Source organism: Ruditapes philippinarum, unplaced genomic scaffold, assembly GCF_026571515.1.
Source record: "Ruditapes philippinarum isolate M1 unplaced genomic scaffold, ASM2657151v2 ctg5873_1_1_1_1, whole genome shotgun sequence".
Taxonomy (NCBI): domain Eukaryota; kingdom Metazoa; phylum Mollusca; class Bivalvia; order Venerida; family Veneridae; genus Ruditapes; species Ruditapes philippinarum.
The window spans coordinates 103,236-126,261 of NW_026866895.1; the positions used below are offsets into that span (position 1 = coordinate 103,236).

Here is a 23,026-nt window from a genome sequence, read left to right on the forward strand (position 1 = left end):
ATTTCACATTGTTATGGAAGGGATTATCCGCCATCCTAATTAATATGAAGACATTCTTATTGATAGGAAGACATTATTATTATTATTATGAAAACATTGTTATTAATATGAAGACATTATTATTAATACGTTGTAATCATTATGCAATATTAAGATGTTGTACTTGGTGCAATTGACGTAACTCGAGTTCTTATTGAAATATGCGAACATTCACTTCAGTTCTAAGGCTGTAAACATGCAAACTATAATTAGATATTTAATTTGCTGGCTTTCAAATATTTTTCCTTTATTTGAATTTGCTTTCTAAAATTAATTTGACACACATTTTATTCGTACAGTGTTTCAGTATTTATTTTACAAAAATCATGGTAATTTTAGTCCCATGTTGACATTATGTATTCGAAACAGCAGTTTGCATAGCACACTCAGAGTTTCGAAGTATAATTCAAAATTAATTAGGTTTTTGCGCTAGAATTGGCCCTTTAAATCAACGGGGAATAACTGGTAAAATGTAAAAAAAATAATAACCGCTCCCTGACCGGTGTTAACAAATCTGATACTACGAAAACAAATCCGATCATGTGGAGGTTAATGACTACCAAATATTTTCTCCTATATATAACGTATAGTAAAAAGGCCAAGCTTGAGGCAAAATATCTCAAAATCCGCCGCATACAGTATGCCACATGCATACCTTTTCTGAAAGATCTTCAAAAATGAATTGATTTAAAGAATAAAAATGATATGTTGCGCATTATGCAAGAGAGAGCATGTTCGTTGTTGTTGTATATAGAGCTAGTAACAGCGCATAATCCCTTCCATACATTGTGACTACCTGTAGTGCATAACCTATCTACTTTGTGTGTAGTGAAAACATGGTTATTTTATATTTTCAGACTGCATAGCATTTAACAATATTTTCACATATCAAATTTGAGCATAGGCTAGCATATCAAAGGTAGTTTTTTCTTGTATTGGTAAACGTTCTTTTTATTAGTTAAACCTTGTCTAATCAGGACAAGATTTACCTGTCCATGACGCTTCTGGTTTCCCAGGATCAATAAATATAGTGTACACGTAATGGTTTTATCATTCAAGTTCTTCGGGAATAACCTGGATATTTCACATTTGAAAGGTACTTTACAAACTTAACAATTAAGTATATTTTGTCTGATTATATTTAAGTTTATAACACAATTATACCGATCGTATATGTATTATCTATTATGCAAGTGAAAGCAACTAGATCTAGTACTGAACGCCTGCCCGTGCTCTGGTTAATTTAATGTGGTTTATATAATAGAAAGAGCATCGAAACACGATGTACGAGGGGACGTAGCCTCCGAGTATTAATCAGATTGCCGAGTGTTTTGATGTTCTTTCTCTTTTTTATCGCATGGCTGTGAGCTTTTCCTTTGTTCTTTCCAACCCATTATACTCAGTACACTTCAATGAGCATTTCAAAACTGTATTGATATATAACAGTACAGTTTTGTCATTGATTCATATAGGAAAAAAACTCGACTGTTATATATCGGTCGAGTTTTTTTCGCACCTTGTATATATCAATACAGTTTTTTCATAGAGGCTCCAATGGGGCAGTGGTAACGACCATTTCCAGTAGCAAAAAAAAAAACCCATAAGATAATAAAAAATGAAATCAATAAAATAAAATAAAATAAATATATAAATACAATGAAAAATGTAAACAAAGATAATAAATGAAATGAAAAAATTAAGCCCTTTAATCTTAAATCAATCTTGGTAACAGTATACAATCCGCCTCTTATATTGGATGTCTTTTGCATACTAGTATTTTTTTTGCGGCAGCGAAAACAACTTGAAAAACTGCCTTATGATAAATAACTGTAATGTAGTTAACGATTAATTTATTTATTTGTTTCTATACAAAAAAGAAAACATTATGCCATTGCGATAAAACAGTTATAGTATATGAAACTCGTTAGTTACGGGGGTATAACACTGGCTGGGGCGACATCTCGGGATGTTTCTGCAAAAAAAATTGTCTCGGCCTAACGGCCTCGCCATTTTTTAGCAGAAACACCCCTTGATGTCGCCCCAGCCAGTGTTATACCCTCGTAACTAACTCGTTTCATATACTATAACTATTACGTATCATAGTCAAACATAAAAACACGTTCCCTGTTGTCACAATATGAAACCCCGGGAAAAAGTAACCAATGAACGAGCATCTGAATATGATATTTCTGTCGCTTTCCCTTTCTCTTCCGTCACAATATGTAAACCCCAGCAAAAATGAGCCAATCAATGGGCATGCTCTGGAGTGCGGGTAACTAATACCTGCACTCCAGTTAACGCACTGTGCATGAATATGTATACTATTTAACTCTGACAAATTTTCAACAGAAAGGTCCCCAAACTATGATACAATTAAATACTGCCGTACCACCACGCTACTTTTAACTACAGCGGTATTACACCCCACTAATACACACGATGTTAAAATGTTGAGAATGACCTATCAAGATTACATATATTATTAAGGGTACTAAATATAATGCAAATATATTCATTAGCACTTTTATTTTGTAGAAGGCACTTTAATAAAATGGGTGTTCCATGGCAGCCACAAAGTGTGATATGTATAAAAATGTTTGTCTTATATATAATAAAAACAATGAAGTCTCACTGTTTTGTTTATCAAATCATCAAAGATGTGATTTTTTTGTACTGGTTCCAATATAAAATTAAGTGAAGCCGGTTGCACATGTTTTCTTGAGATATGTGAATCTGAGAGAAAGATTTGTACATTATTTATAACCAATAAGTATGATATATATATAATGTTAAAACGCATAAAGACTTATTCAAATCATCCTCACACAAAATGGATACAGTTTTGGCTGAATTGGTTACTTGCGAAAAAACCGCTTTTCACTTCAATACCACAGCACTTAGAGTGTAGACCCCCGCTCTTCCCCGCTCCTGAATATGAAAAACTAAAAGTATTATTTATGACAGGATCTAGTTTTAATTTTTGCTATGTTACTATCCGATCGTACCATTCTTATTTGATTAATTTTCCAAACCGTGTAACATGTTTGTTTACTGTAATGTTTCCCGCAGGGAAACAGAAAAATTCGTTAAAAACTTTAATGATTGAAAATGTACGTTGTTATCTCTCACACATAAAAATATGGAACGCCATAGCTGCCACATGTTGTTACATTTCATTTTATCTTGCCCTGAAAGCGTCTTATTCTGTTAAATATTAGTGTTGTGTTGACATAGTATTTTGTCAAATTGTCTAAACATTGCACTATTATGCGTAACAGTAGTCTTATCTTTTCAAAAGTTGATGTTGACTTGTCTTAACATTGTTAACTTATTTCAAACAGTAGTGTTGTCATGTTAAAATGTCGTTTTGGCTTGTCTGAAATGTGTCATATTATGTCAACATGTCGCGCTATTTGGTCAAATTGTGGAGCTGTTTTGTCAAAATACTGTCTGATCATTTGAAACAGTAGTGTTTTCTTGTCGAAATTTGCTGTTGACTTGTCAAAGTACTGCTTTATTTTATCAAACTGATATGTTATTTTGTCAAAATACGGTGTTTAAATGCCTTAACATTGTCTTATTGTGTCAAACAGAAGTGTTAATTAGCCAACTTTCACTACTGAATTTTCTTATTATATCGAATATTCGCATTATCTTGCCGAAATGGGATGTTGACTGGACTAAATCATGCCTTATTATGATAAACTGTATGCTATTTTGTCAAAAAGCGGTTTTGACTTGTGAAAACTCTGTCTTATAAAGTCAAAAAAATTGCGGTATCTTATAGAAATGTGGTAATGACTCGTCTAAACTCTTTCTTATAATGTAAAGCAAAAGTGCTATATTGTCAAAAGTTGATGTTTTCTTGTAGAGAAACAAAAACATGTCTAATAATTTCTTATTTTGTTCAAATTTAGTTCTGTCTTGATTAAGTGCTGTCTGATTTTAGTTAACTGTCCCGTAATCTTTTTTGCTCTATCTTTTCACGCTCCGCGCGGGATCTTGTCACGTGATACTAAATTTGGACAGCATCACACCTGAACAGGATAACACGATTATCTGACATAATGAGACAGTATTTAGACAGGTTAACGTCATAAATTAGCAAGTAAACGCCACTGTATTACATAATGATTCTGTGTTTGAACAAGAAAACATCACATTTGAAAAGGAAAAATGATACTTCGAAATAAAAGGACGATGTTTAGTAAAATTAACACCGAACCTTGACAAATTATATGACACACTTTGACAAAAAGATAGTTATTTAAGTTATCACCACGTCAACGACATAATAATATTACTATTTGACATAATAAGACGAACCTAGACAAGTTAAATCTGCATTTGGACATAATGGCGTGACAGTTTGACATACTAAAATAGCGTTTTAACAGTTCATAACCATCATTTGTTAAGATACCACTATTATTTTACACAATAAGACGATGTTTAGGCAGGTTAACATAAATTTGGACAAAATAGCATGGCTATCTTAGAAATAAGGCAGTGGTTAGACATGTCAATACCATCTTTCGACAAGTCAACAATACTGTTTGTCATAATACAATAATGTTTACACAAACAAACATAATTTATTGGCAAGTTAACACTATTTTTCACATAATAAGTATATTTTTAGACAAGTTAACAACAGCTTTAGACAAGAAAGCATGCTTTTTGGCACAATAAGACAGAATAACACCGCCTCATACAAAGCAACATAACAGTTTGACAAAACTCAGACAAGTCAATATAACGGTTGAACAAGATAAACCTACTAGCCGACATGATAAGACATGAGTTTGACAAGTTGGCACCAAGTTCCGACAAGACAACACTACTGTTTCACATAATAAGACAATTTCTAGACAAATTACCACAACAGTTGAAATAGACAGCATGCTGAACGCAATGACATGGCAGTCTGACAAAATGTGACATTGTTTAGACAAGTCAATACAACATTTGGACATGACAAAACGGCAGTATAAAATAATATAACAGTGTCATAACAGTTGGACAAAATGAAACCAAGTTCCGACAAGATAACACTACTGTTTCATATAATAAGACAATTTCAAGACAATTCAACACCACATTTAGACAATACTGTGTTTAAACATGTTGAAATCTCAATTCAAAAAGATGGCGTGCATGTTAAACATGTTAAGACTTCCACCGAATTTGGACATGAGAACATGACGTTTTGGAATAATAAGACAGTGTTTAGACGAGTCAGCACTACGTTTTGACAAAATAACATGAATATTTGACCTAATAAGACTTCGTTAAGACAGGTTTTCATTAAACGTTGGCAAGTCAACACTACAGTTATACATAATAAGACGCTTTAAGGAAAAAATAAAACGAAATGTCACAAAATGAGACAGCTATGGCGTTTCATATAAAAATATATAACAATTTTATTTCTTTTTCTATCAAGTTTTATGTTCAAGACATGTGACCAAGTCGTAATAATATGCAAAAATATTTTGACGTACGGTTTGCAAAATAGAAATAGGCATGGTGTATACAAGTGCGGATCAAGAAGGGGAGCCACGCACATAACCAACAGTGTCTGTGTTCAGTACAATTATAAGCAGTTTGTAGCTGGATAAAATCGCCAATTTAGAAATAAGCAAATACAAAATTATGTAGATTGAACCACATTCCCTTGTTTAACAAAGTTAGATATATATTTCATTTACATGTGCCTTCTGGGTGTAACATATTGCGCCACCACACACTCAAATTGGCGCGTGTTAGACCAATCCCAACTTTCAGTTTTCGGATAAGGACCTCGAACACATATTACTTATGAATACACAGAACTGATACTGTAATTCGGTCTAACCTACGCTAAGAAACTGAAAATGTATAATGCTGGGAGTTGTTGACAAGTTTATTTACAATGTATTAAGTAATTGCCCACCTAAATAAGTGAATGCATAGATATAAAAACAAACAATACATTATTTGAATATTTATTGGTTGAATATTTATCTAGGGTTGTAGAAACCGAAAGTACAAAATGCCAACCTGTTGAAATTGAGTCGGATTTGTTTAACCCTTTCCCCCATGAGCATATTGTGAAAAATGGCCGTTTTCACTGAAAAGCCTCCTGTTACAAGTTCAAACTGCTATGAAACTATGAAAAATGATTCAATACTAATCAAACTTGGCACAAATGTTGACTGGACCATTGCCTTTGTAACGACATGCTCAGTCTCAAATTTCCTGTTACCATGGCAACGAGGGGACATCTCAAAATTGCCAAAAATCACTATTTTGCCTCGATTTTTTCCATCAAAATTTATTTCAAAGGGCTGCAACTTCTCAAGGGATTGAGATAGAGTCAAAGGCTTTTCAGCGTTGGTTAAACGTTACATTATGATCGACCTGGGGTCATTTTTAGCCTCTCACAAGTCCAAAATTTTCTTGGCGATGACGGGGGACTCCGCCCCCCTTCAAACCCCCCTAACAGAAGGGGGCACATCCCCCTTCTGGCAACCACCTGATGTATCTTTTGGATGGGGGGCGGCGCCGAAAAAGTGCTCAATTTTTTTAGCATCATTTCTCAAACAAAAACTTATGTTTGGGGCCCAAATAGGACATTTTTTCACTATTTGAGGCCCAAAAGGGGGGGGGGGGGGTCGAAAGTGCGTTGTTTCGCGTATATATGTGGTAAAGGGTTAAATAAATTTTACAAACATTGGGTATATTTAAATTAAAGAATGCTTGTCGGACATATTTTCAGCCATAATTGTACCGAAATCGAGACTTAATTTTCTTTTGGATGTCAAATATATACATTTTACATTATCTCTGTTTATCGGCGTGGTGGGGTTATTATAGATATTGTATCATAGTTTGGGGACCTTTCTGTTGAAAATGTGTCAGAGTTTAATCGTATACATATACATGCACAGTGCGTTAACTGTAGTGCAGGCATTAGTTACCCGCACTCCAGAGCATGACCATTGATTGGTTCATTTTTGGTGGGGTTTACATATTGCGACGACAGAGAAAGGGAAAGCGACAGAAATATCATATTCAGAAGCTCGTTCATTGGTTACTTTTCTCCGGGGTTTCATATTGCGACAACAGGGAATGTGTTTTTATGTTTGACTATGATACAAAAGAGAAAGAACATCAAAACACTCGGCAATCTGATTTATACTCGGGGGCTACGCCCCCTCGTACAAATCAGATAGCCTCGTGTTTCGATGCTCTTTCTATTACATAGCCGAACACGTTCCGATTTGTGTTAGACCGTTATTCCATGGGTTGATACTATATTTAGGTAGGAAAATCCAGTTTCTGATACTATTATTAACTCGACTTCATTTACGTTACAATCCTAATTATGCGAATAGTAAAAAAACAATATTTTTGTTAAAATGATTTTAGAATAGTTTCAAAATAATTTAAAATCTAATCGTTAATCAGGGCCTTGACTGTACTGAAGATGACGTCTGTTTTTCATATTGCGTGAAAACATGACTGTGACGCCCTCACACCGTACAATTAAATGGACAGACAGCCGTTCAACCGTCGACAGCTGTACCAGTATATACATGTCGATGTAAAAACACAATTGGCGGACAGTAAATATTCATCTATTTTTAACATATCCCAACTGTGTTCGAGGAAATCAATATTATGGATTCATATTCAACATACAAGGGGGCATGCTAACAAATTTCTGGTCCTGTGCAAGCTTTACTTTACGTTAATTTTGACTGAAATAACCACAATTTCCGATGAGATGCGGCAATGTTGAGAAAAGTCACAAAAACCTACATTTTCTTATAATAATATATTATTTTAAGATACGATTCGTAAACGTCAACATTTCGTCATTAAATATTCCAAACCATACCTTCAAAAATGTTTTTCTTTTAAAGATAAACGGAATAAAAGTTTGAATGTGTTCAAAATTTGAGTAACGTCAGCAGCCGTTTTTTAGAGTATTGCACTATATTAGAACTCTGACCAATCGGAAACTATTTTTATGTTCTCTGAGAATGTGTGAAAATTAATGCGCCTGTCAGTTGCGACTGACGGACTATTTGCGAATTTGGTAGTTAACGTCTGAAATTCTTTTAACATTTCATAAAACTATCCGATATTTGCCAAAAAAGTATCCAATTTTTATAATATTGAATACTTTTCTATCCAATATTTATCAAAAGAATAGACAGTTATTTTGTAAACATTTGCATGTGCGTGTAGATAATAATCAATGAATAGTAATATACATATGATAACAATAAATTTAATGATAATGTATATGTTGTTTGACTCATAACAATATTCAAACGTTAAGCAATCTTATAGATTGTAAACAGTTGTATGAGAATATAAGAAATATAATAAATACTCACTAATATGTGTCTTATTCAAATTTAGTGTTTTGTGTATTTTTTCATTTTGTTTTCTTAATAGAATCACTCAGAAACTGATGTTATAGAATATTTGTGTCCATAATTAAATGAAAGGGAATACTCTCGGATGGATGTTTAATTAAGAATCAAATACGTGTTACCACGTTTTTTAAAACGTCAAGTCTAGTCAAACTATCAATTAAACTTGTCAAGAGACATCGAGATAATTTTTGACGGCGATGTCTTTTTCCTTGATAGTACGGAAAAAAGTTTTAAAATGGGTCAAACCGTTCACGCCGAATTAATAAGGCTACGTAAAGACCTACTAGTAGGTCAAAGGGGCATAAATTGGTTAACAAGCAATTATCATAGTATTGCAAGCAATCCATAAGTCCCCTACCGGTTTGAACCCAAGCAAAATTCTAAAGGGCCATTGACCATTCACTAATGTTTCAATTTTTCTCTTTTTTAAGAAAGTTTGTTGGAAAAGTTCTTTAAAAGTGATCACAGGAAACAGTCTTTGTGAACAGACAGACTGAAGGAAACTCTAAATTAATTTTTTAAACATCCCTGTTCCCAAAATATAGCATTTTTAAAAGCAAAATTCTTTAAGAGGAGATAACTCTTGAAATAAAGATCCAAGATGTCATACATGATGTGAGTGTAACAAAGAACAATTAGTAATGCGGCTGATTCATAATGAATGTTTATTTTGAATTTGAAAGTAAAAGAAAGTTAAAAGAATGAATAAGAAAAAAAATCAAAGTATAAGGAGGAGATAATTCTGGAAATAAGGATGCTAGATTTATAAACCTTGTCATAGTATTATGATGTGGGGAGTTTGAAGTAAATCCTTTAGGTAATGAAGAAGTTTGGAGTAAAATATACCAATTTCTCGAAACCAATCTAAGTTTAAGGGTTGTCATAATTCTGGAAATAGTCTTGCTAGAGTATTGAACCTTCTCACAAATGATTTGAGTGATAATAAGAAAAATATATTTGAAGTTTGAAGAAGATACATTTAAGAAATAAATAAAAAAAACACATTTTTTCATGTAAGTTTCAAGGGAGGCAATCTCTGATAATTCTTTTGTGCTAGAGTTTAAACCTTGTCACATATGATGTGGGTTTGATAACAAAAAAAACTTATGTTTTGAAGTTTTAAAAAATAATACCTTAAGAAATGAAGAAGTTAAAGTGAAAAAAAACTAATAACTAGAATCAGAAATATTGACCGAGGTATAAACAGCTCTCATTATACTCCTATAATCCAAGATCAAAACAATGATGTCTTTTTTTCAAAATAGGAAGAAAAGAAAAAGACATGCATAATCTCCATACTGCAACCTACCCATATTTCAAGTTTCATAAAAAAATTTCCCGTACTTTTTGCCTTATCACTGGATCCAGTTTATGTGAAAAGTTTGCCATATTTTCAGTCTATTTGTTGCCATAGCAACTAGAATTCTCAACATAGAAAGAAAAGAAAAAGACGTGCATAATATCAATACTGCCATCTATCCATTAGCAAGTTTCATAAAAATATTTTCAGTACTTTTTGCGTTATAGCGGGTTCCATTTTTGTTGACGGACGGATTGTCGGACAACCTAAAGTCCCCTCCAGTAAACCGGTAGGGGACTAATAAACAATATCAAACATGGATTTTCATGGTAACTAGCGAAACCTTTAACCATTCATGAATTTTTGAACGTCGTCATTTCAATACCGGGCTGCATTTGTGGGATCCTCAACAATTATATAAGGGCTAGTGTCGTCTGCAAAAAGTCGTCTGCTCAAATTGACATTGTCTACACTATTGTTGATATTTATCAAAAAGAGCAGAAGTCCGAGGATCATCAAGCCCCGTGGTACGCCGGCATTATTTGATTACCATTTACAAAAACAATAAGCGTATACAACGCGTTGTTCTGCGGTCAGAGAGATAGTTAAGAAGGGGTCCGTTTATTCCAATTCAAGAAAGCTTAGGTAAGAGATTTTGGTGTCAAACTTGGTCAAAAGCTTTAGAGATATCGCAAAACACAGTGCAAACCTTCAATCCTTCGTCAAGAGCCTTGTAGATATCGTTGTATGTGTATGTAATTTGATTTATGGTGGAGTCACCTTTGATAAAACTGGATTGGTAAGGCGAGAAGAGGTTGTTGGTTATAATATTTGTGGATACACTCCCCTAGTCTACCTAAACAGCTTAATAGAGAAATGACTCGGTAGTTTGAATGCTCAGATGGAACATTCTTTTTAAATATAGCAATAACATGGCTTTTTACCGAGAAGTAGGAAAGATAGATTTTGAAAGTAGCATGTTGAAAAAGTCATGGGATGGTTTAGACAAAACAGACGATCCTTTTCTCAGCAATCGGGGATGATTTAAATCTGGCCCACATGCTTTGTATGGGTCAATTAACGAGAAAACATTTGTCATCATCTTCTGTATTTTTGATTTGAGGAAGAGAAGATTTTGTATGCAAGTTCAGATTTGGGAGTTGTGATTTCTGGACATCAATGTTTGATTTGTGTAAAAGAAAAATAAATTTGGTAGTTCTATCATATCTTTGTCGATATTTTGCTGAATTCCGTTATCAAAGAGAACGGGCATTGCTGGCTGGGTTTAGATTGCCTTTTGTGTGGAAGATTTATCTGACATCTGCGCTCCAATACAACTGTTAACCCGTAACATAAATATCTCACACTTGTTTAAGGTTGTGTCTTCCGATGTTTCATACATCTTTTCAAAACTAATGACAGTCGCTTTGTTAAGTTATAATTCAATTTCGCTTATAACAAGAAAAAAGAACTTAAATGTACAAACATTTCGTTTCCCGATTTGTCACGATTACTTCGCGACTCAACTCCATACTGTACAATATCTAGCAACAAGGCAATTTTAATCAAGATCTATTTTTGGAATTCATCAGAGCAGTACATTTCTTGACATCATCTTGTTTTATTGTGGTTGCATTTGACAACACACATTTTCAACCTGTGAACAAAATTATCAAAACAGTTGGCTATTTGAGGTCGGTCGGTCAGTCGGTCCCTCGATCTGTCGGTCAGTCCGTTGATCAAATGGTTTCTGATCATTAACTAAAGAATGATTTGGCCTAGGAACTTCAAACTTGATATGATGATTGTTCATGACCAGTCAATGACCCCTATTGATTTTTGTGTCAAGAGGTCAAGGTCACATTGACCTTGTAGGTAAAAACGGTTTCCGATCAATAACTAAAGAATGCTTTGACCTAGGAACTTTAAACTTGGTATGATTGTTCTTGACCAGTAAATGACCCTTCTTGATTTTTGGATCAAGGAGTCAAAGGTCATATTGACCTTGTAGGTGAAACTACTAAATAATGCTTTGCCCAAGGAACTTTAAACTCGGTATGCTGATTGTTCTTAACCAGTAGATGTCCCATATTGATTTTGGGGTCATAGAGTCAAAGGTCAAGGTCAAATTGACCCTGTAGGTAAAACGGTTTCCGACCAATAACTCAACAACTGAAGTTGGCTCGGTTGATATTTTTTATTAAACTAAATGAGGTGTACACATTTCAAGATCTTATGTAATATAAACAATTGGAGCTGTCATTAAGGTGGTCTGCATGATTCATAAAATTTATGCACATATTATTTTGTAAGATGTGTAATAACTTTGTCATAAAATTGCTGCACACAATCTTTATGGTCTTAATTACCTAGTGACTAGTCATGATCAGTAGATAACTCCTCTTGATTTTTTGGTCACTAGGTGAAAAGTCAGTCATTTAACCTGACCACATAACTAATTGGCTGCGAATGGGGAGTATACATGTTTTAAAAACATTTCTTGTTTAAAATAGCAGGGTTATTACGTGATGCATGTAGAATAGGCGGGGTTTTTTTTGTAAAAAACAGCTACAAAATGATTTAGAAAAAGAAAATCCCTCAAGTTTCAGTGCTGAATCATCTGCAGCATAGAAAGTCGTCATGTTATAACAAAGATGTAAAGTAGATGGTTTGAAGTATTAAAATTCTTTCTTTTTTCAGATGATGTTTTCATATCTTGTGGTCTGTCTTACAACTGTTGGTATTTTTGCTCAGCATAGCAACAACATACATTTTAAGGTAAGATGATAGTGTCTGTAAAGTGTTTTTAATTTTCTTATATAACAAATGCTTTACAGGTGAAAAAGGCATGATTCATTTATAATATACAGATATCTTAGTTTAAAGTTTTTTTAATAAACGTTACGACCTAAATATGATAAAACTAGCTGAACCATATTCTTTTACAAATAACTCCAGAAAACGATTGTTCTGATTTGTTGACAATTTGACCTTTTGATCGTATGAACACATCTGCGGATGTATCTAAATTCTAAATGCGAGTTTGATTTTTATAGGCTGTGTACCAATGCTTGGATGGATAATATGTGTGTGTCAACTAAAATAAAAAAAACACGTTGCTCACACTCTGGAGGTCACAATTTAGATAAGATCTTCATCAGACTTTGTCAGATTATTGATGATTTTGGGTCATCTTTAGTCAACATAGATCAGTAGGTCAAAACAGAACCCATGTAAATACTATATAATTTTTGATTATGTCCCATCAAATTGTGTCAGAATATTATATCGATGATATACATGTCTTGTTTGAATATAGGTCACTTTGGGTAAAAAGCTTGGCCTTCAGTTCAAATGAAATAAAAACCTTGTTCACACTTAAATTAATAATACAGTTTGTTAACAGTCTTAATGTCAGAACATTCTAAAGTGATCTGTATCAACTAAATGTCAGGATGATGAACAGGTCAAGTTGTCAAAATTAGATCACCAGTTATGTCAAAGAAAAAGATTGTCAACATCAAAGAAATTACAGTTTTTATTTAATCTTCATTAGAAAAACTCAGAATACTCATATAAATATTATAAAAAGAGATTTTGAAAGTAATCGTCTGTAAAAATCAAACGATCAAATAAAAGACATACCTTGTAAACACTCTAGATATCTTAATTTTGATTAGATCTTTATCAAACCTTTGTAAGAATATATATCAGAATAATATAGATCAAATTTAAATTTTAGTAAATTTGTGACTTAGTGTTTACATTTATCAAAGTTGGTATAGTTTGGTCATGCTCTTGAGCAATGAAGTTTCTAGAAAATCAAATTATTCAAAATCTGTAATTGTTTAACATAAACAGAGTCCATTTAATGGCTATAAACTCATTCACTTATTAAAAACCAGTTTCTGGATTATAATCGGCTTTCCTCCCCATGAAATTAAATGATTTCAATAGCTCCTATATGTGACCAACCTAAATTTCGCTCCGCTTTTAGAGCTGACCGTGACCAAATACGAAGTCATTTTTGGTGACATTTCACACAGCAAATCATCGGCGAGCTTTCATAATTTTTTAAAAACGATGTGATTTCTAATTTAAACGCTGGGGAAACCCAATATTGAGTAGGTTATTTCACGATTTTGAGAACAAACACGGCGTTGTCCATATAGCCGATAGGTAAACAAGCAAAAAAATAACAATCTTTCCCATATAAAAATTGACTTAAGTTATTTCAAATTAATTGTTAAAAAATGATTTCAAAACATTTTTATAAAAAAAATCATCAATTTGTTTAATTTCCACGGATAATGGTATTCGATACTTCTTCAAATGTCTATGTAAAATCGGTTTAACTGCCTTGCTAAAATAGCTTTCTCTGGAATTCCGAGTTGTTATAAGTTCTACATAAAAGAAATAAGTAGATAGAACGTTTATTTCTTGTTGTTGCTATTCTTTTAGAATATTAATTAACTTCATTGATAACTCTAATATAAGAAGTGGGGATTATAGGCGGGAATTATGAAAATCAATTTGATATATTGCCCTTATGCAGTAACAAAACGGCATCAACTTTAGTACGAAAATTTGTACAACGTATGTATTGTTCTACAATAAAAAATGAACTTTCCGGACATCCCTCGTAGTTGTAATTTTATTGTGTATTATGATGTGTTGATTTACTTTCAGTCGTTTCCCTGTGAACCTGGATATAAAACGAATAAGGACTGTTTCAAAATATACCCTAATATCATATGTACTGCATGCAGTGAATGGGAATACCAAAACTATTGTTTTAACCACTTCACAAACGCAACTTGTATGACCTGCACTGAATGTGACGTTTTAGCAAGTGCTTGTGCTGTAAGCCAATCCTCTTTCTGTAAGCTGAGCAATGACACACAGAAAAATGACACACCGAGAAATGGCACACATATGAATAACATACAAAAGGACATGCTTTGTAAATATATCGTTTTAATTATTGTTATCAACAATCTATTGCTTGCAAAACTTCTTAAGCATAATTATTTTTATGAATTGAAGTATAATTTAGACTTGTATTTAAGTTAATTCTAATTAAATATTTCCGTAATCGATTGCAGCATTTCGAATAATTGTTAGATGGAAATGCATGTTTGTATCTATTAATTATTTCTTTTATAGATGGCGCAATTATCATAGTGCTCTGTGTATTTGCTGTATTTTTGACTTGTATATTTCTCATCTTAAGGAAAAGGTAATTTAATGCTATATATATATTGTTTAAAATACCATTCACACATTCTTGGTGTTAGAAATAACTTATAATCTGTTTCATGGTCAAATGAAATATTAATCATCAGTATTTATGTTTTTAGTGGATGTCCTTATGACTTAAAACTCAGTTTAGGATTTGATTATGAAATAATTTCTACAAAAAAGCATAATCACATAAATATTGCAGCAAATGAATGTATTTACAGAATGAAGAAACGTCGTTTGGAGAATCTATCATGTCAAATAGCTCATGACGAGAATATTTTAATCGAACGGCCCGAGACAAAAATCGAACTGCTTGATAAAAAAATCGAACTGTCAACTCGTATTCGTAAAAAAAAAGATGATAAAGTACCGATGCTGACGAAATATGGTGAGTTTAATCTATTTTTTATCAAATTTATTGATAAATAATTCAAATGATTTGTACTGTTTGTTTGTTGAAGCCCTTATTTCTTTGAGGCATTGACATTTACAGGCACATTTGTTTCTAATATCAATAATAAAAAACCCTTTAGAGTTTGATATGTTTTAACACCTGAGCGAAATGATCTGACCCGTGCCATGTTAGAAAAATCCGAGTCGATAAACCTAAATAGTTGATACTGGCATTAAGCTCTATGTCTGAAATTGCCTTATATTACACGCAACTCATTTCCTTTGTGAATAATAGGTTAAAGTTAATGTATCAATTTGTAAGAGACTGGGATTTTAAAAGAACGCTGTCCTTCCGTCCGAATACATATCTTATAACCAGTTTGTCATATGTTTTTTTTTAAACTTAATATATTTAATATATGGAAAGGAAAATGAGGATCGCCAAGTGCCACGAAATTCCATCAAGGGTTGTTTTAGTGATAGCCCTTTGTAAATTAAACAGTAAATTACGACTTTGAGCAATAATTCACACGTGGCTAGATTGTAATTGAACTAAGCATATTTGACAATGTCGCATAATAAAAATATAATTCAAAGAAACAACTCTGCTGGCTTTTTTCTACTAACATAATTTGACCTGTAACATAACTGTTACATAAATACGTGCCATGCCATTAAGCTTTCAAGAAGATGATTACGCCAGACCTATGGTCTATATAGTTTTAAATAGATTATCAGTGTTTTAATAGCAAAGTCATAGAAAGGTTAAAGCAGAGCATTGGACTGTAAATACTTATCTTAATAGTTGATAAGCATATTGGTTTTAATTGAAATAAAGTACATTGTGTATCAACGTGTACACTTAACAAGACTTTTGTGTAAAACAGTCCACAGGAAGAAACTATTTGTTTGGTCAAAAAGAAAATAACATTTTTTAAAAATGTTTTTGGTTAAGATTTCTTGATGATTAAATCATAAAAGATTTAAATGGTGGTTTGTAACCTTTTTGGTTGAGTGCTTGATATATGTTCCAAAATCTAGCATGTAAATAGTTAACTTATATCGTGAAATGCAAAAATGCTGCATTGTTCCGATGTACGACACTTCACTTTATGTTTCATGAAAATATTAGAACACTAAAAACCAAAACGAGATTAATTTCAAAAGGAAAACGAACATCAAAGTTTGTTTAACAAAGTCAAGTAAAGCTTTATACGGCTAAAACCAGTGGCAGGTTCTTTTTCAAAGTTGAGTAAATTACCTGAATCTCGCTTAAGGTGGAAAATCTCAAGCATACGATACCCCATAACTGTGGGACAATACGGTACTCATGATTGTGAACCAACGTTGCGATCGGAGCCGTTTCCGGTGGAGAATGATAATGTGATAATTGAGCATTCGGGCGTGCCTCGGGGCAGCGTCAAATGCAGTTTTCATTTGTTGTTTTTTTTTTGTTGTATTTTTTTGGCAAGTGCATGTATTCTGCATGGATAGAGGGGTTTAAGTAGATCTTTACACGCATTTTCACTACCATGAAACTAGTGTACAGCAACTGCATATCAGGTGTTTAGGTCCGAGGTTAAGGACACACATTGAGGTCAAAGAAAAGCGCTTTTGCGGAGCAAATCTTGTACAATATACATGCATTGGAAATTTTGATATAACTTCGCACAACTGTTCACTAATTTTAGATAGAGTTTCGCGTGCAAGATTCAGGTTTCTTCAACCAATGTCAAGGCCTCACATTGAGATCAAATGTTAGTCAGGTAAAATTGACGAAATATCCAAAGCATATCTTCAACATGCATGTATAGGTATAAGTATTACTTGATTTTCACCTCCGTGATACAAAGCATTGCGATTATAAACCATTTTTTTAGTTAGACTTAGAGGTCAAAGGATAATTCTTGTTCTTCTGCATCAAGTTTTTTATTAGCTCACCTGTCACAAAGTGACAGGGTGAGCTTTTGTGATCGCTTTTCGTCCGGCGTCCGTCCGTCGTCCGTAAACTTTTACTTTAAATGACACCTCCTCATAAACCACTAAGCCAATTTCATCCAAACTTCACAGGAGTGTTCCTTTGGTGGTCACCTTTGAAAATTGTTCAAAGAATTTAATTCCATGCAGAACTTTGGTTGCCATGGCAACCAAAAGAAAAAAAACTTAAAATATCTTCTTCTAAAAAACCCAAAGAGCTAGAGCTTAGATTTTTGGCATGAAACATTTTCTGGTGAGTGTCTACCAAGTTTGCTCAAATAAAAGCCCTTGGGTCAAAATTGGCCCCGCCCCAGGGGTCATTGATTTTCCCTATATGCATATAGTAAAAACTTAAAAATTCTTCTTTTAAAGAACCCAAAGAGCTAGAGCTAAGATATTTAGCATGAAACATCTTCTAATGGGTTTTCTACCAAGTTTGTTCAAATAAAATCCCTGGGGTCAAAATTGGCCCCGTGCCAGGGGGTCATTGATTTTACCTATATGCATATAGTAAAAACTTAAACAATCTTCTTTTAAAGAACCCAAAGAGCTAGAGCTAAGATATTTAGCATGAAACATCTCCTAATGGATGTCTACCAAGTTTGTTCAAATAAAAGCAATGGGGTCAAAATTGGCCCCGCCCCAGGGGGTCATTGATTTTCCCTATATACATATTGTAAAAACTTAAAAAAATCTTCTTTTAATGAACCAAAAGAGCTAGAGCTAAGATATTTAGCATGAAACATCTTCTAATGGATGTCTACTAAGTTTGTTCAAATGAAAGCCCTGGGGTCAAAGTTGGCCCCACCCCAGGGAGTCATTGATTTTCCATATATACATATAGTAAAAACTTAAAAAATCTTTTTTTAAAAAACCCTAAGAGCTAGAGCTTAGATATTTAGCATGAAACATCTTCTAATGGGTGTCTACCAAGTTTGTTCAAATAAAAGCCCTGGGGTCAAAATTTGCCCGGCCCTGGGAGTCATTGATTTTCCAAATTTCATTATATGTGTATAGGAAAAAATTAAAAAAATCTTCTTTGGAAAAAACCAAGTAGCTAGAGTTTAGATATTAAGCGTGAAACATCTTCTAGTGATTGTCTATAAAGTTTGTTCAAATAAAAGCCCTGGGGTCAAAATTGGCCCCACCCCGGAGGTCATTCATTTTCATATATGTGTAAAACTATAGCAAAAATTGAAAATCTTCTTTAAAAAAACTCAAATAGCTTGAGTTTAGATATTAAGCACGAAGCATCTTCTAGTGAGTGTCTTCAAAGTTTGTTCAAATAAAAGCCCTGGAGTCAAAATTGGCCCCGCCCCGGGGGACATTGATTTTCCTTATACGAGTATAGCAAAAACTTAAAAATCTTCTTTGGAAAAACCCGAATAGCTAGAGTTTAGATATTAAGCATGAAACATTTTCTAGTAAGTGTCTACAAAGATTGTTCAAATAAAAGCCCTGTGGTCAAAACTGGCCCTGCCCCAGGTGTGTCATTGTTTTTAACTATATTTGTGAAGAAAAAACTTAAAAAAATCTTCTTTTAAAAATCCCAACGAGCCAGACCTTAGATGTTTAGCATGAAACATCTTCTAATGGTTGTCTACAAAGTTTGTTCAAATTAAAGCCCCGGGCTTTAAACTGGCCCCGCTCTGGGGGCCAATGTACAGTGAGCGACTTCAGGGCCATCATGGCCCTCTTGTTTAATTATACCTTAGCAATAACATAGCAGACTCTTTATGAACCACTTAGGCCCATATATTATTATTTTTAATCGAGATAGAAAATATATCAGTTTAAATCACTTATTAGCTAGACAATACAAAGTATATGGAGAGCTGTCCTACTCGCCTTGGCGTGGGCATCCGCGTCCATATGGAAAAAAACATGTTTAAATTTGCAATTGTTTAGATGCGAATATGAACATTATATCAGTTTAAGATTAAGTAATAATATTTACATTTCATACATGTTTAACAATATTTATTGTTCCTTGTCATTAAGAGCCTTAATAATTAGGTGAGCGGTATCATATTAGGGCCATTATGGCCCATTTGTTTGTGATAACATGAATTACTCTATATTTTCTTTTCTAATTTAGATATGGAACCGTATGTTGAAGTACCACAAAATGGCAGATCAGTTGTTGATGGAAATGCTACAGTGGAAGATGAAACTAAAACTAGATCATCAAGAAAGGCACCAATTTTTGAACAAGAGGATACATCTACACCTAGTCTAAGACTTAGAAGAGATTCACAACCAATTGTTATTCATAAACACCAATTTATCTACCAAGGTCCTGTAGTAAAGACTAAGGGAAAAAATACTCAGATATCTATTGGTAGTAACAAAGGGGATATGCAAATAAAGGTTAGTTTATTTATATCATTGATTTTTGTTTTGAATCTTTAATAGTCACAAGTCATTTTAGTCGCCTACCTTAAGTTTTGTGAATCATGCATGTAGGGTAAAGAATAAAAGAATAATTCAGATAAAGATTTTTTGGTGAAGTTTTATAAATGGGTTTTTATTAGACCTGTCATTGATTCAGTGCAAAGCATATTGACGATATACCATTATCCAATGACAAATGTCGGTGATATACAGATGTATTGATAAAAATGACCTTTGCTTGATTTTTTTTCTCGGCCACCTGCTTTGGATATTATTATTATCATTATTTTTCATAATTCATTGACATTTAAATAATTTATCAAATTAATTGATTTTTTCAAATGTGTATTAATTATTGATCGACAGAAAAATATCAACAATATATCAATATCATCTCTATCGTTTTATTCCTGAATTGAAAGATTTTTTTTTATAACTCAAACAAGTTTCGTTCGGGCGTATATTGCTCCGCCTTTGCGGTACTTTGTTCTTCATTTCTTATCTATTTATATGTTCTTAATGCCACAAAGAGTAATTCTCTTTACCACTAGTCCATGAAAGACATTAATTTGTATTGAACTAGTGGAAGGGTATTGAAACTACTTGGCAGAAACGTAATAATGAGACAATTTGCAGCTTGCATGTGTGACCTTTCTGATGTCAAGGTCACACTTAATCATTTTGTATCAATTTCACAATTTGGTTTTCACTCATATCTTTTAGACCATATAGGAAAAAATTATATATATTACATGACCTTTCAAAAACTATTATGAATCATGCCCTTTGTCAATAATGGCTCTGCCCCAGGGGTCACTTAATTTATGTAGACTTATATAGGAAAATCACATCTGATACTTATGATGCTAAAAACTTAGATATTTGGCATGTAACATCACTTTGTGGACTACAAAATAACTGGTATTAGTCATGCACCTTGGGCCAATATTGGTTTCATCTCAGGGGTCAATTAGTTCTTTAGCTCACCTGAGGACAATTTCCTCAAGGTGAGTTTTTATGATGGCTCATTCTAGTAGATGTTTACCAAGTTTGTTCAAATAAAAGCCCTAGGGTCAAAATTGGCCCCACCACAGGTCAATGATTTTCCTTATATTAAAAACTTTAAAAAAACTTCTTGTGAAAATCCAAAAGAGCTAAAGCTGAGATATTTGGCATAAAACATCTGCTAGTAGATGTCTGACAACTTTGTTTGAATAAAAGCCCTAGGGTCAAAATTGGCCTGGCACAAGGGGTCATTGATTTTCGTTGTATGTATGTAGTAAAAACTTAAAAAATCTTCTTGTGAAAATTCAAAAGAAGTAGAGCATAGATATTTGGCATGAAACATGTTCTAGTATATGTCTACCATGTTTGTTGAAATAAAACCCCTAGGGTCAAAATTGGCTCCACCTCATGGGATCGAGGTCAACTGTTCAATCCCCAGCCAGGTCAAATGTTTGTTTTCCTTTTTTTTTCCTGTCATCTTTTTATTAGCTCACCTCTCACAGTGACATGCTAAACTGTTTAATAAAATGTCTGTCAGAGCTAAAATTAGAAAACAACATCTAAACAACATCTCAGCCACTTGTTTAATTTTGGAATAATTTTACACTAAAATTTTCTTGGTGACGGTGTAAAAAATGGTTCAGATTAAGCTGTCCCTTGTTTTTGAAATTGTGCTTCTGGGGTGAAAAGGGGCTCCACTTTGACTGTTTGACCTTTTTCTCAGGTCAGCAATCCAGGTCCCTCTGGGCCCTGTTGTATACTTTTGTATAGAAAAACAAATTTAAGTCTTTATTTAGTGAAACTACAATGCCTAGAGTTAAGATTTTTGACATGTAGCATTGCCTTGTTGGCCTCTACAAAACTGGTATTAATCATATCCCTTGGGTCAATATTGGCCCCATCCCAGAGGTCACTTAGTTGATATAATCTTGTATGAGAAAACACTTTTCAATCTTATTTTTTGGAAACTTCAATGCCAAGAAAATATAAAGCATGTAGCATTGCCTTGTGAACATCTGCAAAATTGATACTAAATTGGCCCCCAGAGTCACTTTAATATAGGAAATCACATTTAAGTTTTATTGTGTGAAACTACAAAGCCCAGACCTTAGATATTTTGCATGCATCATCAATTTGTAGATTTCTACAAGAGATATTAATCATGACCCTCAGGTAAAAATTGGCCCTGCCCTAGGAAGACACATCTTATCTTTTTGTTAAAAATACTATATACCTCTATATATTTGGCATATAGCATTGCCTAGTAGACCTCTATAAAAGTTTTATGAATCATGCATTTAGAAATGCCTCCACCTTTGATGTCATATGGTATCAAAGGATAATTAAGATAAAACATATTTCAGACAAGCTTCTTGATTGGGTCTCTACCCTAATTGAAAGGTTATTTTTGTTTACTTAAACAAATTTACATATTGGCCCGCTTTTGCAGTGGTCTTGATTTTTTCTGTGATGAATTATACTGTTACTGTAACATTCAATTAGAATCACCAACATTATATAAATGATAAACACAATGTAAAAGCTATTGATGTTTGTTCAATATTGCAGCATAACATGGATGATGCTGCTAATAGTGAAGATGAACCACTGTTATCTGACCAAGATCATGAAGATGTAACCAAACAAGTAGTTCCTTTTGACGTTCATGATACAAAATCTCATCCTACTAGTGTAGAACAAGGGGATAATGATAATAAGAATGGTGGTATTATAAATTATGATGATGTAAATAGAGGAGAGGTTTTTGATAGTGTCAATGATGAAAATGAAAAAATTGGTGGACATGAAAATAATGAAACAAGTCTTAAATCAGACAAAGTTGAAGATAGCTCTTTAGATGAAAGAAAAATTGAGACAGATAAACCTGCCACTAAACAGCTATCAGGAACAGACAGGAAAGAAAAGTCAACTGAGAAAATATTAAAAAGAGGAGTGTCTGAATCACATGAAAGCTTGTTCAACATTGAAGATGTTAAAGCTCAATTCAGTAATATGGATGAATACAAACGTAAGATTATTCTTGGTTTATTGCCTACATTTGTAAGATCATTTTGAAGTGGTCAATGTGAGGTATAGTGATGGGGCTATGTCCAGCGTCCTGTGTCGTTCGTTGTCAACAATTTGGTTGTTAACAGTCTAGCAGTCACAGTTTAAATTTGATCATCATCAAACTTTGTCAGAATGTGTGTCTCAATAAAATACAGATTGAGTTGGAAGATAG

The 23,026-nt window shown here is 33.3% G+C and overlaps 2 protein-coding genes and 2 long non-coding RNA genes across 4 annotated transcripts in view; 3 read left to right on the forward strand and 1 right to left on the reverse strand.

Moving 5' to 3' along the window:
• LOC132734133 (uncharacterized) overlaps nucleotides 1–23,026 on the forward strand; it is a 122,825-nt gene that overhangs the window by 27,896 nt on the left and 71,903 nt on the right. The window lies entirely within an intron of this gene.
• Nucleotides 1–23,026, reverse strand: part of LOC132734134 (uncharacterized) — a 116,691-nt gene that overhangs the window by 16,087 nt on the left and 77,578 nt on the right. The window lies entirely within an intron of this gene.
• On the forward strand, nucleotides 890–14,863 carry LOC132734132 (uncharacterized). Its single transcript, XR_009626268.1, has 3 exons — nucleotides 890–1,135; nucleotides 12,472–12,549; nucleotides 14,461–14,863. It is a non-coding gene; the product is annotated as an uncharacterized LOC132734132 (long non-coding RNA).
• LOC132734135 (uncharacterized) lies at nucleotides 15,238–22,860 on the forward strand. Its single transcript, XM_060720851.1, has 3 exons — nucleotides 15,238–15,403; nucleotides 19,484–19,755; nucleotides 22,354–22,860. The coding sequence occupies exons 1-3, from the start codon at nucleotides 15,238–15,240 to the stop codon at nucleotides 22,858–22,860; spliced, it is 945 nt and encodes a 314-aa protein (XP_060576834.1).